The following is a 19,499-nucleotide window of genomic DNA, read 5'->3' on the forward strand; positions in this document are numbered from 1 at the left end:
CAGAGCTTGTGCCAGGGAAGCAGCATGGCCTAGTGGACAGAGCACGGGCCTGGGAACCAGTGGACCTGGGCTCTGACCCCAGCTTTGCCAGTTGCCTGCTGTATGACCTTAGGCGGGTCACAACTTCTGTCTGCCTCAGTTTTCTAAGCTGCAAAAATACAGATTCAATACCTGTTCTCCTTCCTATATAGACTGTGAGCCCCATGTGGGACAGGGACTGTATCCAAATTTATTAATTTGTATCTACCCCAGCGTTGAGAATAGTGCCAAACAAATACCATAAAAAACAAGGCCAACAATCAGGTTTTGGGGTACCTGACTGACCCCTGCCCTAAGGGAGATGCGCACTGAGGTATTGAAAGCAGACTTGGATGGAGGTTGGTGAAGTGGGTGGGGCTGGTACAGGTCTGTCTGGATGAAGTTTATTATTGCCTGTCTCACTGCACCCTCATGTACCCCTCCACCAGGTTTCTCCTCTTCCCACCCCACTGGGGGATCCAGCAAAAAGCCACTTCCGCATCCTCGCTTTCAGAAAAGGGAACCTCTCCCTCCCCCAGACCTATTCAGAGAAGGGTACCCCCTCAGCACCTGCACGTTGTCGTCTGACTTATTCTCCACATTGGTAAATTCGCTGACGATGTAGGCCAGGAGATAAGTGGACATCCTGGGAGTTGTGTTGAAATGAGTGTGGTTCCAGCCATTGCCCAAATCTTTGGTGCCTGCAGCCGGGAGAGAGTTGGGGGCGAGGGGTGAAGAAGAAATGTTTTAGAGCTCAGCCCCTTGGCTTCACCAGCCCCTAAGCTGCCGCCCTGGCTGGGAAGCTTGGAGAAAGCACTTACTTGTGACGGGCATGTTGGAGAGGGCAGTGTGGTTGGAGTAGTGAACAATGGAGATGTCGAACGTGGCCTTCATGGCCGGCTCATCGAAGCAAGGGAAAGATTTCCGGGCATCAGCCGCCTGCATCTGTGTTGTGGCCACCACCCTAAGCCGGAGGGAAAGGACTGAGTCCAGGGCCCCCCAGCATGACCAGAGGGCTGGGGGAAGGTCTCCTGCTCCCTGATGCCAGGGAGAGAAGCAGGAGAGAAGCTGGAATGGGAAACAGCATGGCCTAGTGGAAAAAAGCCTGGATTCTCATCCCGGTTCCACCACTTGTCTGCTGTGTGACCCAAGGCAAGTCACTTCACTTCTCTGGGCTTCAGTTTTCTCAACTGAAAAATGGGGATTCAATACCTATTCTCCCGTCTACTTAGACTGTGAGCCTCAAGTGGGACAGGAACTGTATCTGGTCTAATTAACTTGTATCTATCCAGTGCTTAAAAGAGTACTTGACACACAGTGCTTAACAAATACAATAATACTAATAGTAATAATAATAATAGCCTTCCTAAAGCTCTTGAGCAGCCTCAATGGCCAGCCCCTGGGGGAGCGCCCACTCTCCATAAAAGCTGGATAATAGGGGGAAACAGGAAGAATCAATCGCTCAATCAGTGATATCAATTGACTGCCTATTGTGTGCAGGGTGCTGTACTAAGTGCTTGTGAGAATACTATAAAATTGTTAAACATGATCCTTGCCCTCGGGAACTTACACTCTAGCTGGGGGAGACAAATACAAGACAGATAGAAGCAGGTAATAGCATTTAAAGATGTACAGAGAAGCCCTACTGGGGGATATTGGAAAGCTGTGACTACTTACTTGCTTAGGTGACTCTGAAGTAGTGAATAGCCAGTGTGGGGGTAGAGGCTAGTATAGGATGGCAAGAGGAGAGACTAATCAGGGAAGGCCACCAGGGAAGACCACTAATCAGAAGGGCCTTGAAGATGGGGAAAGCAATGGACTGCCAGATGTGCAGGGGGAGAGAGTTTCAGGCAGAAGGGAGAAAGTGAGTGAAAAGTCAATGACAAGAGATACAAGAATGAGGCACAATGACTAAGGTGGTATAGTAGAAAAAAGCCTGGATTCTAATCCCGGTTCCATCTCTTGTCTGCTGTGTAACCTAAGACAAGTCACTTCACTTCTCTGGGCTTCAGTTTTCTCAATTGAAAAATGGGGATTCAATACCTATTCTCCCGTCTACTTAGACTGCGAGCCTCAAGTGGGACAGGAACTGTATCTGGTCTAATTAACTTGTAACTATCCAGTGCTTAGAAGAGTACTTGACACACACTTAGTGCTTAAATACAATAATAATAATAGTAATAATAATAATAATTGCCCTCCTAAAGCTCCTGAGCAGCCTTGGCCTGGGAATCAGAAGGACCTGGGTTCTAATCCCTGCTCTAATCCCAGCTCTGTCATTTGTCTGCTGTGTGACCTTGGGGATGTCACTTAACTTCTCTGTGTCTCAGTTACCTCATCTGTAAAATGAGGATTAAGACTGTGAATCCCATGTGGGACATGGACTGTGTCCAGCCTGATTATTTTGCATCCACCCCAGCACTTAGAAGAAGCCTAGCACATAGCACTTTAAAAATACCATGAAAAAGGGGGAGTGTGTGAGCTGGGGTCCCCCTCCCCATCCCCCCCACCTTACCTCCTTCCCCTCCCCACAGCACCTGTATATATATGTATATATGTTTGTATGTATTTATTACTCTATTTTATTTGTACGTGTTTATTCTATTTATTTTATTTTGTTAATATGTTTTGTTTTGTTCTCTGTCTCCCCCTTCTAGGCTGTGAGCCCACTGTTGGGTAGGGACCGTCTCTATATGTTGCCAACTTGTACTTCCCAAGCGCTTAGTACAGTGCTCTGCACACAGTAAGCGCTCAATAAATACGATTGAATGAATGAATGAATAGTGGGAAAGGATAGTAGGTAAGCAGGAGAGAGATAGCTGATGGCATTAAGTAAAACCTCTTGACCATCAGCTTTGAGGGAAGACAGGAATGGGCAATCCTGGGAGGAAATGTGAGCAGTATGATGTTTCAGGACAATGAACCAGGCAGCAGAGTGAAGTAAGAACAACTAGAGATTACAGTGCTTTGCACACAGAAAACACTCAATAAATATGAATGAATGAACTAGAGAGGGGAAGATGCTGGAGGCCGGGAGCTCAGAGAGCATGCTGATATGGGAATTAAGCAGGGATATGACAAGTGCTCGGCCCAGCACAGCAGATATTTGACCAGAGAGGAAGGGGGAGGATTCTAGTGGATGTTGCAGAGGAAGAACTGAAAGGATTTGCATCACACTGAATTTGGGGGTGGAAAGACAGAGAGGAGTCAAGGATAATGCCAGGATTGTGAGTTTGAGCGATGGGGGAGGGTGGCGTGGTGGTCAACAGTGATGGGAAAGTTAAGAGGAGGAGAGGATTTGGGAAGGAAGATGAGGAGGTCAGTTTTGGACATATTGAGCATGAAGTGTGGGCAGGCCATCTAGGTACAGAGAAGTCCTTCAGGCAGGAGGAAATGCAAGATTTCAGGGGAGAGAGAGGTCTGGCCTAGTGAGGTCGATTTGGTTGATGTGACTGATTGATTGACTGAACTGTTAGACATACGTGTAGAGGTGTGGAAGGGCATGAATTTCCCAAGGAAGTGAGAACAGGAGACCCAGAACTGAGCCTTGAGGGGCCCTTGCAGTTTAGGGGGAGGGAGACAAAGGAGGAGCCAGCAAAAGCAACAGGGAAGGAGTGGACAAAGAGGTAGGATGAGAACAAGGAGAGAACAGTGTCTGAAAAATCAAGGTTAGATAGTGTTTCCAGAATTGGGGGGGGGATGGGGGTGGGAGGGGTGGTCCACAGTATCAAAGGCGGCCAAGAGGTCAAGGAGGATTAGGAATGGAGTAGAGGCCATTGGATTTTATGAGACGGAAGTAATAATAATAATAATAATAATGAAGATGATGATGGTATTTGTTAAGCGCTTACTATGTGCCAAGCACTGTTCTAAGCACTGGGGTAGATACAGGGTAATCAGGTTGTCCCAAGTAGGGCTCACACTTTTAATCCCCATTTTACAGATGAGGGAACTGAGGCACAGAGAAGTGAAGTTATTTGCCCAAGGTCACACAGTAGACAAGTGGCGGAGCCAGGATTAGAACCCACATCCTTTGACTCCCAAGCCCGTGCTCTCTCTACTAAGCCATGCTGAGATCATTGGTGACCCTGGGGAGAGGGACCCCAGTGGAGTGAAGCAGGCAGAAACCAGATTATACGGAGGCAAGAAGAGAGTCGGAGGAGAGGATTTAGAAACAGTGGGAATAGGTAACTGCTGAACAAATTTGGACCAAAACGGGAAGAGGGAGATGGGTCTGAGAGACTGTAAACTTGTTGTGGACAGGGAACATGCCTGCCAACTCTGTTGTGCTGTACTCTCCCAAGTGCTTTAGTACAGTGCTCTGCATACAGTAAGCACTCAACAAATACTGATGATGATGATGATAATAGTAAGTGCTTAATAAATGACACTGTTATTATTATTATTATTCATTCATTCATTCAATTGTATTTATTGAGCGCTTACTGTGTGCAGAGCACTGTACTAAGCGCTTGGGAAGTACAAGTTGGCAACATATAGAGATGGTCCCTACCCAACAGTGGGCTCACAGTCTAGAAGGGGGAGACAGAGAACAAAACAAAACATATTAACAAAATAAAATAAATAGAATAAACACATACAAATAAAATAAATAAATACAGTAATAAATACGTACAAACATGTATACATATATACAGGTGCTGTGGGGAGGGGAAGGAGATAAGGCGGGGGAATGGAGAGGGGGAGGAGGGGGAGAGGAAGGAGGGGGCTCAGTCTGGGAAGGCCTCCTGGATTATATTGGAATCCAGAAAAGGACTTTTAGAATAAGGGGTAACTGAGCATGTTTGTTTACAGCTGCTGGAGAAGGAACAGCACAGAAATGGGAGGAGGGAGATGTGGTGAAAGGTAGTACATTTTAAGACATCCTGTCCCAACCACCCAGCTGCCCATGAGTGTCATCTCCAATACCGTGCTTGCTCTCTGCCCCAACTGCCCCCTGCACCTCAACCCTGGGCATCAGGGCACCACCTTTAATGGGGTACCAACCCAGGACCAGACTTGGCACCTGAGCCGGGGCTTTGAAGTATGGGTGGGGATCAAGGGAGAGAGAGGGACAACAGTGGGTGTGGGTGGGGCAGTGACCCAGTGGATGTGAGGCAAGAGGGTTGAGAGGGGCCTGGGGACCAAGGGCCTAAGTACCAGGCCATGCTTCTGGGGCTGGGGGTGTCAAGGGCTGTGGAGTGGAGTCAAGGGCTTCCTCTCCCCTTTCCCACCCCCCCGCCCTACCTCCTTCCCCTCCCCACAGCACCTGTATATATGTTTGTACAGATTTATTACTCTATTTTACTTGTACATATTTACTATTCTATTTATTTTATTTTGTTAACATGTTTTGTTTTGTTGTCTGTCTCCCTCTTCTAGACTGTGAGCCCGTTGTTGGGTAGGGACCGTCTCTATAGGTTGCCAACTTGTACTTTCCAAGCGCTTAGTACAGTGTTCTGCACACAGTAAGTGCTCAATAAATACGATTGAACGAATGAATGAATGAGTGGGAGGGACCTGAACGGGCAGAGGGTGAGAAGGGAGCTGGGCTTCTGGGGAAAGTGGGTGCGGGGAGCAGAGGGTTGGTTTTCTGAGAAAGAGGCGGCTTCATCCGGTAGGGAAAGGGCACAGTCCAGTTCAGAGAGACGGTGCTTCTGAGGACCCCCTCTGAGCTCAGCTGGAGGCTGTAGGGGCTGGATGGGCAGAGCCTGGGGTGCCGGGCAGCAGGCAGGGAGGAGGCTGCAGTGGCGGGGGAGGAGGGTGGGAGAGAGGACAGGGGATGGGGGGACAGGGGTCACTGTTTATTGTTGTGTTGTACTTTCCCAAGAGCTTAGTACAGTGCTCTGCACGCAGTAAGCACTCAATAAATACAATCGAATGAATGAGAAGACAAGTAAAACTTTGAACTATCTTCATATCATCAAGTATATTAACGTTAATGTGGAGCTGTCAGAAAATAATTCAGTAGCACAAGTCACAGGTAAATGGCAGTGTTATTTCACCAGTGTCTGGCATTGATGAGGTTTGGTGCTATTACACTCCTTCGTGAAGGTATTTTGTGGTTATTGTTTCTTCTTTCAATTGAAACTTTATAGTTACATATCAAAATTACAACTCTTCTACACTGTGAGCCCATTGTTGGGTAGGGACCATCTCTATATGTTTCTGACTTGTACTTCCCAAGCACTTGGTACAGTGCTCTGCACACAGTAGGCGCTCAATAAATACGATTGAGTGAATAAATATGATTGAATGAATGAATGAATGAATAAATGAATGGGATGTGATGGTAATTGCGCCAGAGGGTTAGGACCTCTAGACTGTAAGCTCATAGTGGGCAGGGAAAGTGTCTACTAACTCTGTTATACTGTCCTCTCCCAAATGCTGAGTACAGTGCTCTGCAAATGGTAAGCATTCAATAAATGTCACTGATTTATTGATTGATTGATAGAAGGGGCAACTTCACCTCTTTAGACCCCTCCGGCTCCAAATCACGGTTCTGCACATGGGCCCTTCCCAGGGTCATCGTTCCGAAGACCCCAGACCCTGTTCCATGCCAGCTCCAGTCATATGCCCCCTGACCCATATCAGCTGGTCATCTTGGACCAAGCCAAGCTCAAGTGTGTGGAGGGAGATGGCAGAGTTGGGGGACCAGCATCCCATCTGAGCCTCAGCTCCCCTCAGGACCTGACCTTCCTACCCACAGGACCCCGGTCTAGGCATGGGTTCCATGGTTCCACAGTGTTCAGGAGAATGCAGAGCCCTGGCCACAAGCCCCACCCAACTCCTGCCTTTCTCCCACCCACTCAGCCCTGTCCCAGCAGCCTCAGCCCTGTCCAAGGCCCAGCCTTCTCCTAGCCTCAGCCCTGCCCCACTTTCTTCCCTGTTCCAGCCCCACCCCAGCCCTGTTTCAGATTCTGCCCTGTCTCAGCTTCTTTTCTGTCCCAGCCTCAATCCTGTCCCAGCAGCCTCAGCATTTTCCCAGCCCCCATCCTGTCGTAGCCTCAACCCTGTCCCAAATTCTGCCCTGTTCCAGCTTCTTCTCTGTCCCAGCCCCAGTCCTATCCCAGCAGCCTCAGCCCTGTCCCAGCCCCTGTCCTGTTCCAGGAACTTCAGCCCAATTTGTTTGTTTGTTTGTTTTGTTTTGTGGTATTAAGTGCTTACTACATACCAGGCACTGTTCTAAGCACTGGGTAGGTACAAGCTAATCAGGTTGGACACAGTCCTTGTCCCACATGGGGTCACAGTTTTAATTCCCATTTTACAGGTGAGGTAACAGGCACAGAGAAGGTAAGCAATTTGCCCCAAGGTCACACAGCAGACAAGTGGCAGAGCCAGGATAAGAACCCAGATCCTCTGACTCCCAATCCAGTAGTCTTTCCACTAGGCCATGCTGCTTCTCCTGCCATATCATACACACTTGGTCCTCCTCCTCCTCCTCTCCCCAAACTCCATGTTCTCCTCCTCTCCTCCTCCTCTCTGCATTGCTCACCTCATCTCAACTTCCTCTCCTGGGCCCATCCCCTGCCCACTGGCTCCCAGGCTGGGCACCGTTCTCTCTCTCCCTTTCTCTCCCTCCCTCTCTTCCTCCCTCCCCATCATCCATCAGCCTGATAGGTCTGTCACCCCGGCCCAGGCAGCATAGACTAACTGTCCCAACTTCTTCCCTGTCCCAGCCCCAGCCCTGTCCAAGTAGCCTCAGTCCTGTCCCAGCCCCAGCCCTATCCCAGCCTCAGCCCTGTCCCAGCCCCAGCCCTGACACTGACCTATCCCTGTCCCTGCCCCAGCCCTGCCCCAGCCCTGGCCCAGCCCCAATCCAGCCCCATCCCTGCCCCTGCCCCAGCCCTGTCCCTGACCCAGCCCTGTCCCAGACCCATCCCTGACCCCTGTACCTGCCTCTGCCCCAGCCCTGTCCCAGCCCCAGTCCTAGCCATGTCCCAGCCCAGCCCTAGACCTGCCCCAGCCCCAGCCCCAGCCCATTCTAGCTCAGCCCTGTCCTAGTCCAGCCTTGTCCCAGCCCCAGCCCATCTTAACTCAGCCCTTGTCCCAGTCCAGCCCTGTCCCAGCCCCAGCCCTGTCCCAGCCCCAGCCCTATCCCGGCCCCAGCCCTGTCCCAGCCCCAGCCCTATCCCGGCCCCAGCCCTGTCCCAGCCCCAGCCCTGTCTCAGCCCCAGCCCCATCCCAAGCATGCCACTGCCCCAGCCCTGTCTCTCCCTGCCCCAGTCCCAGCCCTGTCCCAACCCAGACCAGACTCAGCCCCAAGGTCACACAGCAGACAAGTGGCAGAGGCAGGATGAGAACCCAGATCCTCTGACTCCCAGTCCAGTGGTCTTTCCACTAGGCCACGCTGCTTCTTCTACCACATCATACACACTTGGTCCTCCTCCTCCTCCTCCTCTCCCCAAACTCCATGCTCTCCTCCTCTCCTCCTCCTCCCGGCATTGCTCACCCCGTCTCAGCTTCCTCTCCTGGGCCTGTCCCCTGCCTACTGGCTCCCAGGCTGGGTGCTGTTCTCTCTCTCTCTTTCTCTCTCTGGCTCTTGACCCAGCCCCATTCCAGCCTTTACCCATCTTACTTAGTTTTTCCATCTTCTTCATACTCGCTGCGATAGAAGCCAGCCAGATCATCAGCCAGTTCCCCGACAAACGTTGTGCTCATCTCATACTTCTTTCCGGCCTGCAGCTTCTCAGTCAGGTGAACCACCAGGTACTGTGTCTCCTTGACCAGCTCGGTGCTTTTGCTAATGGGAACGGAGGCGTCTTCCAGGCCCTTCAGTGTCACCCGCGGCTGTCCATTTTCCAAGGTGTAGTTGAGCTTTTTGCTGTGGATAATGATGACGTCAGTGGGCTCCTTGCAGGTGAAGCGGACGCTGCTGTTGCCGTGAAAGACATACAGGCCCTCGGCATTCGGGTACAGGTAGGGTTGCAGCTGAACTGTGTACGAGTCTGGGATCAGTGACTTGGGCAGTCGGTATTGGTTCCACGGCAACTTCGGGTCCGGTGTCGTGTCCGCTGTGGAACGGGTGGACGTCGGGGCTACCGTTGGGATCACCGAAGTGTCCCCCGAGCCGTCCAGGTTCTTGTTCTTCTCCTGCGAGTACACCACCGACAGTGCAATGATGGTGGCCACCGAGGCCACAGCGAAGAAGATTATCACAAAGCCCAGGGTCTTGGAGACGAAGAAGCCACTAGCCATGGTGGCAGGGCTTGGTGTGGGGTGGCCGGTCAGGAATGGGAGGGCAGTGGGCCCCGGGCAGATGGCAGGAGAGCGGCAGTGGGGTGGCCCGGGATCTTTTTATCCGCTAGCTGTGGGGAGGGACTAACGGCCTCGGAGAACCTGGTAAAAATTAACCCAGGCCGAGGCAAAGTTCACAGTGAGCTTCTAGCTTGTGCCCTCTCCTTGGGCTCCGGGACTGTCTCCAGCTGCCCGTCCCGCTTCCAGGGCGTGCAGACCCTAGCAGGAGCAGATGCAAAGATTCAAGCTCAGTGGAAGGGGCTCTCGGGTCCTCCCTTTCCATCTCTGCAAAAGACAGAAATGGAAGAGGGGCCCCTCAACTGCAGCAGGAGCAGTTTAGGACACATCTGAGGGGGGACTTCCAATCAATTGTACTTCTTGAGCGCTTACTTGGTTTTATGGCACTTATTAAGTGCTTACTATGTGTCAAACTGTTCTACGTACTGGGGCACATACAAGTTAATCAGGTCATACACAGTCCCTGTCCTAAAAGGAACTTACAATCTAGACCCCTTCCAATCTGGCCTCTGTACCCTATACTCCACGGAAACTGCCCTCTCAAAGGTCACCAATGACCCCCTTCTTGCCAAATCCAATGGCTCCTACTTTATCCTAATCCTCCTCGACTTCTCAGCTGTCCTCGACACTGTGGACCACCCCCTTCTCCTCAACACGCTATCCAACCTTGGCTTCACAGACTCCGTCCTCTCCCGGTTCTCCTCTTACCTCTCTGGCCATTCATTCTCTGTCTCCTTCATGGGTTCCACCTCGACCTTCCACTCCCTTACTGTAGGGGTTCCTCAAGGGTCAGTTCTTGGTCCCCTTCTGTTCTCTATATACACTCATTCCCTTGGTGAACCCATTCGCTCCCACGGCTTCAACTATCATCTCTACGCTGATGACACCCAAAGCTACATCTCCTCCCCAGTTCTCTCTCCCTCCCTCCAGGCTCATATCGCCTCCTTCCTTCAGGACATCTCCACCTGGATGTCTGTCCACCACCTAAACTCAACATATCCAAGACTGAGCTCCTTATCTTCCCTCCCAAACCTTGTCCTCTCCTTGACTTTCCCTTCACTGTGGACGGCACAACCATCCTTTCTGTCTCACAAGCCCACAACTTGGTGTCATCCTTGACTCCGCTCTCTCGTTCACCCCACACACCTAATCTGTCACCAAAACCTGCCAGTCTCAACTCCACGACATCACCAAGATCTACCCTTTCCTCTTCATCCAAATTGTTACCTTGCTGGTTCAATCTCTCATCATATCCCGACTGGATTACTGCATCTGCCTCCTTTCTGATCTCCCATCCTCCTGTCTCTCCCCGCTTCAGTCTATATTTCACTCTGCTGCCCGGATTATCTTTCTACAGAAACGCTCTGGGCATGTCACTCCCTCCTCAAAAATCTCCAGTGGTTGCCCATCAACTTTCGCATGCAGCAAAAATTCCTCACTATTGGCCTCAAAGCCCCCTTGCCCCCTCCTACCTCACCTCTCTACAACCCAGCCCGCACACTTGGCTCTTCTGCTGCTAACCTCCTCACTGTGCCTCATTCTCACCTGTCCCGCCTTTGACCCCTGGCCCATGTCCTACCTCTGGCCTGGAATGCCTTCCCTCCACACATCTGCCAAACTAGCTCTCTTTCTCCTTTCAAAGCCCTACTGAGAGCGTACCTCCTCCAGGAGGCCTTCCCAGACTGAGCCCCCCTTATGCTCAGCTCCTTCTCTCCTCCCCATCATCCCCACTCCCTCCCTCTGCCCTACTCTCTTCCCCTCCCCACAGCACTTGTGTATATTTGTACTTACTTATTACTCTATTAATTTTATTAATGATGTGTATATATCTATTATTCTATTTATTGTGATGGTATTGACCTTTGTCTACTTGTTTTGCTGTCTGTCTCCCTCTTCTAGACTGTGAGCCCGTTGTTGGATAGGTACTTTATATGTTGTCGAATTGTACTTTCCAAGCACCTAGTACAGTGTTCTGCACACAGTAAGCGCTCAATAAATACGATTGAATGAATGAATGAATAATGAGCTTACAGTTGCAGTAAGCTCGCTTACATAATGAGCCGATAGTTGTCTAGATTGTCGGTCGGCTCATGGTGGGCAGGGAATGTGACTGTTCAGTGTTTCACTGTACTCTCTCAAGTGCTTACTTAGTACAGTGCTCTTTCCACAGAACGTGCTCAATAAATACGATTGGCTGACTGACTCCCTAAGTAGGAGGGAGAACAGGTACTGAATCCCTGTTTTACAGATGAGGAAACTGCGGCAAAGAGAAGTTAAGTGATCTGCCCAGGGTCACATAGCAGTTAAGTGGCAGAGCCGGGATTAGAACCAGGTCCTCTGATTCCTAGATCCATGCTCTTTCCTCTAGGCCATGCTGCTTCTACTTAATGTGTGCAGAGCACTGTACTAAGCCACTAGGAAAGTACAGTACAACAGAGTTGGTAGACGCATTCCCTGCCTACAGCGAGCTCACTGTCCAGAGGATTTTCCCACTGAAAGGAAGTCATACTCATTCATTCATTCAATCGTATTTATTGAGCGCTTACTGTGTGCAGAGCACTGTACTAAGTGCTTGGGAAGTACAAGTTGGCAACATATAGAGACGGTCCCTACCCAACAACGGGCTCACAGTCTAGAAGGGAGAGATAATAATGGCATTGTTAAGCGCTTACTATGTACAAAGCACTGTTCTAAGCACTGGGGAGGATACAAGGTGATCAGGTTGTCCCACGTGGGGCTCACAGTCTTAATCCCCATTTTACAGATGAGGGAACTGAGGCACAGAGAATTTAAGTGACTTGCCCAAAGTCACACAGTTGACAACTGGCGGAGCTGGGATTTGAACCTGACTCCCAAGCCCGTGCTCTTTCCACTGAGCCATGCTGGGTTTCAAGGGGCTTCTACCTCAACACATCTAACACCATGACTTCGTGTCTGGCTCAGGTCTCCCCTGCCTACCCGTCGAGTTCTGTGTAATCTAAAGGATTCCTGGTTCTCTCTTGTCAGGTTCCCGGGGAACACTGGAGAACAAATGCCTTCCCCAGCCCCAACTGTCTTTCCCCAGCCCCCATCACCCCCAAGGTCCACAAGTAAGAGCCCCTATTCAACTGCCGGGGACTGGCCTTGCTGGAGGCAAAGCTGGGGATCATCTCAGGAGAAACTCCCACAGTTCTCTGCCGTTCCCTTCTATGTCAGGTCCCAAGGGGGACCCCAGGACCCTACTAACAGCAGACACAATGCTGACCACAAGGATCTTACAATCCTGAAGGGCAGGGATCTTGACTGCTAACTCTATTGTACTCTCTTAAGTCCTCAGTACAGTGCATGGCATACAGTAGACGGTAAGCTCCTGGACAGAAGGGATCCTGTCTACTAACTCTATTGTTCTCCCTTCAAGCACTCAGTACGGTGCTCAGCACGCAATAGTCTGAAAGCTGCTGGAGGGAAGGAATCATGTCTATGAACTCTATTGTACTCTCCTACGCAGTTAGTACCATGCTCTTCACACAGTAGACTGTAAGCTCTTTAAGGCCAGGGCTCCTGCCTATTAACTCTACCTTTCTCTCCCAAGTGCTCAGTACCATGCTCAGCAAACCAGAAACAGTCAGTACCACTGATTGCCGTTGCCTGCCTCAATTTCCCTACTTGGAACGTGGGGAACACAAGGTTCCAGGTAGCCCAAGAGAAGAGTGAGTGGGGGCATTGATGGTTAGGTCCCTGGAGGCCCCCAGGGTCTTGGGCAAGCTAGTCCAAAGGTAGGCTCCTGCAAGTCCAAAGGTGGGCTCACTTTGCTTACCGGATCCTGGCTGGGCTAAGGCTGGGACCAACTGGAGCTCCCTGCCCCTTTGGGAATCTGATTCCCAAAGGGTGGCTGTGGAAGGACCTCCTTCGGACCCTGTAGCAGGCAAGGTCCTGGTTTGGGGGAGCCCAGCCCCCAGCCCCCCGCCCTATTCATTCATTCATTCATTCATTCAATGGCATTTATTGAGCACTTACTATGTGCAGAGCACTGTACTAAGTGCTTGGGAGAGTACAATATAACAGCTGGCCAGTTAGAAACTTCCTGCTGGCCTCACCACTCAGGGCCAGGCCCTTCCACCGGGCATCAGAACTGGAACCAATGGTCCGAACTGGGGACAGGATCCAAATGCAGGCCTGGGGCTGGCACTGCTCTATCCGGCTGGGACTTTCCAAGCCCATCTCACCAGGGTCATCCATGGAACTCGTGCCAGGCACAGAGAGGATCCCACCCCCACCCCAGCCCACCGCCAGCCCCCAACCTTCCTTCCCCAGCACCCCGATTGGCTCACAGAAACCAACTTGGAAAATCCGTGCAGTTCCTGGCAGTGGTGAGTGGAAGAGACAGCGGAGGAGCAGCGGCTTTGGAGCCTTTTGCGGTTTGGCAGCCTGAGTAGAGCAATCACCTCTATTGGGGGCCCGGGCTCAGCCTCCTACTTGACCCCCGGCCCCAGAGCTCCAGGCATCAAGCCCGACACTCCAGCCTGGGGATGAGAACGGAGTGGAAGGGTCCAGACCGCCTGGGTCTGCAGGCAAAAGACATTCCCTCTGCACCCCCCCGCCCCCCGCCTCAAACCTCCAGCTCCCAGCCCAGCCCCTCCCTTTCATTCATTCATTCATTCATTCATTCATTCATTTATATTTATTGAGAGCTTACTGTGTGAGGAGCACTACACTCAGCAATTTGGAAAGTACAATATAACATAAACAGACACAATCCCTGCCCACAACAAGCTTACGGTCTAGAGGGCCAGTCCTCCTGGCCCGTAAACACTCCAAACCAGTCCTCTGTTAACTATGTAAACAGTCCCCAGGCCCTCCCCATCCATCCCTTCCCATCCCCCTCACCTGCTGTGTTTTCTTTTCAGATTTCCGTCTTGATCGGCTCCCTCCTCTTCTGGAACCAGCCCAGGTCCTGGAGGTGGGAGGAGATGATGATGAAATATTAGTAATACAAATAAACCCCAAACTCTCATTCAGGTTGTACTCTCAGGGCGGAACCACCAGTGATGCCCACTGAGCCCATGAAGGGGAGGGGAGATTGAAGCTGCAGCTCTTCCCCCCAGCCCCTCCTAAAGAGCCTGCTGGCTTGGGCAGCCCAGCCCTGGCTCAGAGTCAGGCTGGTACGAGCCTTGGATGGGTGGGATTGGGAGTGCCCATTCAGCTGCCTGCCTCCAGGTCCTGCCCCTTCCCTACCCCAGCCCCCACCACCTTAAGAGAGTGGCCACCGTGGCACAGGATTACTGCCCTTCCCCTCCTTTCCCCAACCTGGCAGCACTTTTGACTCTGGACCTGGCTGGCCCACAACACTCGGTGCCCAGAATCAACCTCTTGTGGGGAGGGGGGCACAACTCACCCCCACCCTGCTGTGCTGGAATGCCACCTCTGACCCTTGAGGTCAGACCACCCCTCTCCCACGCTTCTCTGCCCACTTCAAGGGAGAGAGGGCTGGGCCCCTCCCACCAAGAGAGTCCCAGCCCCAGCTGTTAGGGCTGGGAACGTCTGGGACTTCTGTGCTTGGATCCGTTTCGCTATTAATACTCTCCACTCCCATCCCCCAAGGGACTACTTGAAGGTTCCCTCCACAGAGCCTGGAAGGGTGGGAAGAGGCAGGAATAGAAACTCCACTTTACAGGTGGGTGGTCTGGGGTCCAGAGGGACGATAACTTGTTCAAGGTCACCCTCTGAAGTGGGGGCTGGGTGGGGCGGAACTGACCCCCAGGCTCCTGGGTCCCCAGGAGGGGCCCTAAGTCCGGCACTGCAGTGTGGTGATCCAGACCCTGGCCATGAGCGGGATAATAATAATAATGATGATGGTACTTGTTAAGCGCTTACTATGCTTCTCCAGGCCTGGACCCTCTGTGTCTTCCCTTTTTTTATTTTTTATTTTTATGGCACTTGTTAAGTACTTACCATGTGCCAGGCACTGTTCTAAGCACTCGGGAAGATACAAGGTAATCAGGTTGGACACAGTCCTTGCCCCACATGGAGCTCATGGTTTTAATTCCCATTTTACAGACAAGGGATCAGAGGCCCAGAGAAGTGAAATGACTTGCCCAAAGTCACACAGCAGACAAGAGACAGAGCTCGGATTAGAATTCAGTTCCTTCTGACTCCTGGGCCCATGCTCTATCCCCTAGGCCATGCTGCTTTTCCTTGTGGGCAGGGAACATGTCTACCTACTCTGCTATATTGTACTCTCCCAAGTGCTCGGTACAGTGCTCTGCACACAGTATGTGCTCAATAAATACTACTGATTGATTGATTGACTGATTGACGGACCGGAGCCCTGAGCCAGCCCACCGAGGTGTAGGTGGGAGTTCCTGGGGGCCTGAGAGGACCTGAGAATGTTCCCACCAGGGAACTGGGCACCCCCAACACACCCCACCCTCCTCCAAGTCCAGCCCATCCCCCTCCCAGCCCAGATGTGTGAAGGCAGCATGTAGCGGAGGTGGGGCTGGTGGGGTGGGAGAAGGGGATGGGGTAAAGTACTGGGGGGAGATGGAAACAGGTGCAGGGGGCGAGGGTGGCAAAGGCCCTGGGGGTGGGGCAGGGCACTAGGAGTTGGGGAGAAATGGGTGTGAGAGCGGGGCAGGGAGGCATTCCTGGAGACCCAAAGTGGTAGCCACTGCCTCCTTCTCCCTTCTTCCCCTCTCTTCCTACCCATCCCCCTTCTGATTCAAGTGTCATTGGCTGGAAACCCTCAGCTGACCAGTCCCCTGGCCTGGAAGCTGTGAGCTGGCCAGTCCCATGTTCAATTGGACATTTGCCCTGAGCCCTGGCAGAAGGGAGAGAAGGAAGAGTGACTGGGCCAATCCTGAAATAACACGTGAATTCCCATGCTCCTGTCTGCACCTGTATGTGTACTGGCGTTTGCCCACCCGCCTGGCTCCCAGGGCTGCCCCACCACTGGCTGGTCTTGGGGAGGGGGACCGGGCAGACATGATCAAGTTTGGGCAGAAAGCCCCCCTCCTCTGCCGTGGCCTGGCCTGCCCTGTCTCTGGGGGAAGACAACAGCTGCAGTTTGGGACACTAATCGCCAGTCCCTACTACCCCAGATTCCCAGACGCCCCATCTCTAGTTCCTCAAACCATCCCTCCTCACAGGCTTAAGGACTACCAGACTGCCCCACCCCCAGGCACCCAGATTCCTAGACTGCCCCACCTCCAGGCCCCCAGACTCCCAGCCTGTCACACCCCCAGACTCTCAACTTCCACACCCCCAGCCCCCCCAGACTCTCAGACTGCCCCACCCCAGACATTCACATCATTCCATCCCCCCATCATTTCCCTATCTTCCAGACACCCACATTTTTCTCTGGACACCCATACCACTCCCTGGACACCCACACTGCCCCCCCCCACAAGCCACATTGCCCCCCAGACACTCATGCCACACCCTGGACACCCACGGCACCCCTTGGCCACCCACGCCAACCCTCAGGCATCCAAACTGTCCCCCGGACATCCACGTCGCCCCCCGGACATCCCCATTCATTCATTCATTCAATCGTATTTATTGAGCGCTTACTCTGTGCAGAGCACTGTACTACACGCCTGGGAAGTAAAAGCTGGCAACATATAGAGACGGTCCCTACCCAACAACGGGCCCCCATCACCTCTTGGCCACCCACACCACCCCCCGGGACCCCCAGGCTGCTCCCTGGACACCCACGTCATCCCCAGACACCCACGATCAATCATATTTACTGAGCTCTTACTGTGTGCAGAGCACCGTACTAAGCACCTGCGACTGTACAACAACATAAGACACATTACGTTCCCAGAACGAGTTTACATACCATCTCTCGGACTCCCACACCACCTCCAGGATGCCCTCACCGGTCCCCGGACATCTACCCTGTCCCTCATTTATTCGCTCAATCGCATTTATTGAGCGCTTGCTCTGTGCAGAGCACTGTACTAAGCGCTTGGGAAGTACAAGTTGGCAACATATATGGCAGTCCAAACGGCCCTCCGGACACCCACACCGCCCCCCGGGCCCCCAAGCCACTCCCTGGACCCTCACGTCGCCCGCCCCGTCCCCAGACACCCACACGGAACTTCATCCTCTCAAACCCCACCGTCCCCCGCTTCCCATTCCCCCCGCACTGTCCTCTCCATTTCCCCTCCGCCCCCCAGGCCCACCCACCCTCTCCTCCCAACTTTCCCAGCCGGTCATTCCCGGTCCAGGCGGCGCCCCCACCTCCCCTGGGGCCAGCAGGGCGTCCTCAACCGCAGAGCGGGCACTGCCCCTGGCCCTGAGACCCCTCCCACGCTGCGGACCGTAAGCCGGAGCCCCCCCACTCACGGTCCTGCCTCCGGCCGCGGGCCCGGACTGGGGGCTAAGGGGCTGGGACCCCCTCCGGCTGGGACTCCCCTCTCCAATCCGCTCGCCCGCCCGCCTCCTCCTTGCCCCCATCCCGGACGGACGGACGGACGGACTCCAGCCAAGCTTCTCCGAACATCTAAGGGGAAACGACCCGACCTGACCACTTCGCCCTCCCGCTTAACCTCTTCTTCCCCGCCAGGCCGGGCCCGTCCCAGGACCACTGTGCGGGCAGGGCTCCTCCTCCCCCGGCCCCCCGGACACCAACCATCGGACACCGACCACCGGACACCCCAAAGGCTCTGGCTCAGGAGGCCGCCGGGCAAGGGGAGAGAAAAGGAGCTCAGCTGGCCGCAGGGGGCAAGAGGTTGCAAAGTTCTTTGTTTCTTGGGCAACCCCCCCCCCCCCCACCACCACCCGACCAACTCTCAGGCTGCAGGCGTCCCCTGGGCCCGGGGGCCCCCCGGCCCCGAGCCCCAGGCTCAGGACATCCCGGGCCCCCTCCCCAATTCGCTCAGGCCCGAGAAACATCTGGCCCGCACCAGCATGCCAGGGCTGGGGGCCGTGGCCAAGCAGGCCAGCCCCTAGCCCCCTCCCCGCTGGGCAGACCCGCACCCCCTGCCCCGCACGGGCTGACCGCTCTGCTCACCTGCAAAGCTCCCACGGCCGGCCGAGGGCCAAGCCACACTGGCGTCTCCAAATTTGGGGACTGGGCTCTGCTACTCATGCCAGCCCCGCCCCCGGCCCGCCCCACCCTCCATCACTCCGGCAACCGTATTTATTGAGCGCTCACTGGGTGCAGAGCACTGTACTGAGCGCTTCGAAGAGGATAACACTGCCCACAACGAGCTTACAGTCTAGAGGGGGGGAAACCGACATTGATCGAAATCGATCAATTACAGTGCTGTGGGGCTGGGACGAGGGGATGAATAAAGGGAGCAAGTCAGGGCGATGCAGAAAGGAGCTGAAGAAAAGGAGAAGAGGGCTGGACCGGAGATGGCCTCTTGAGAGATGCACCTTCAGTAAGGCTTCTAGGGGTCGGGGGGAGCGGTAGTCATTGTGGGATATGAAGAGGGAACCAGGACGCCCACCCAGACTAAATGCCCTCAGGGGCAGGCCCACCCGCTGGACCACTAGCGACCCAGGAGGCCCAGGACTGAGCTGCGTAGCCCTTGGCTACACAGCAAGTTCCTCGAAGGCAGGGCTCCCGCCTACTAACTCTGTTGTACCATCCCAAGTGCCGTGCGCAGTGCTCTGCAAACAGTAAGTGCTCAATAAATAATGATAAATAGCAATAACAATACTGGTACTTGTTAAGCGCTCCCTATGCCAAAACTAATGCTCTAAGCGCTGAGGTCAGTACGAGTTAATCGGGGTGGACAGAGCCCTTGTCTCACATGGGGCTCACGGTCTAAGAAGGAGGGAATAGGACTTAATTCCCATTTTACAGATGGGGTAACTGAGACACAAAGACGTTAAGTGACTGGCCCAAGGACACATGGCAGACAACATTCACTCAACACTATTTATTGAGCACTTATTATGTGCAGAGCCCTGTACTAAGCAGTTGGGAGAGTACAATACAATAGAAATAGCAGCAACCTTCCCTGCCCACGTATGCTCATTCTATCCCACCTAGATTACTACCTCAGCCTCCTTGCTGACCACCCAGCCTCTTTTCTCTACCCACTACAGTCCATACTTCACTCTGCTACCCAGATTATTTTTCTACAGAACGTTCAAGATGTGAGACCCCGCTCCTCAAAAAACTCTAGTGGTTGCCCATCCACCTTCGCATCAAAAACACCTCATCACTCGCTTTAAAGCATTCAATCACCTTACCACCTTCTAACCGCACCTCGCTAATCTCCTACTACAAC

At 53.2% G+C, this 19,499-nt stretch overlaps 1 protein-coding gene across 3 annotated transcripts in view; it reads right to left on the reverse strand.

The window, feature by feature from the left end:
- LOC119945949 (alanyl aminopeptidase, membrane) overlaps positions 1 to 18,286 on the reverse strand; it is a 29,969-nt gene extending 11,683 nt beyond the window's left edge. The window contains exons 1-5 of one of the 3 annotated variants that reach the window (XM_038767257.1): positions 18,269 to 18,286; positions 14,140 to 14,206; positions 8,597 to 9,474; positions 840 to 982; positions 589 to 719 (exon numbers count right to left, since the gene is read on the reverse strand). In XM_038767257.1, coding sequence (XP_038623185.1) covers positions 589 to 719; positions 840 to 982; positions 8,597 to 9,216 — 894 coding nt within the window. In that variant the 5' untranslated portion in view covers positions 9,217 to 9,474; positions 14,140 to 14,206; positions 18,269 to 18,286. Of the gene's footprint in view, positions 1 to 588; positions 720 to 839; positions 983 to 8,596; positions 9,475 to 13,583; positions 13,734 to 14,139; positions 14,207 to 17,092; positions 17,111 to 18,268 lie in introns of those variants that run through there. The other 2 variants (XM_038767258.1, XM_038767259.1) reach the window with 2 other exon arrangements.
- Positions 18,287 to 19,499: the final 1,213 nt, after the last annotated feature.

Source organism: Tachyglossus aculeatus, chromosome 26 (assembly GCF_015852505.1).
Source record: "Tachyglossus aculeatus isolate mTacAcu1 chromosome 26, mTacAcu1.pri, whole genome shotgun sequence".
In the NCBI taxonomy this organism is placed as follows: domain Eukaryota; kingdom Metazoa; phylum Chordata; class Mammalia; order Monotremata; family Tachyglossidae; genus Tachyglossus; species Tachyglossus aculeatus.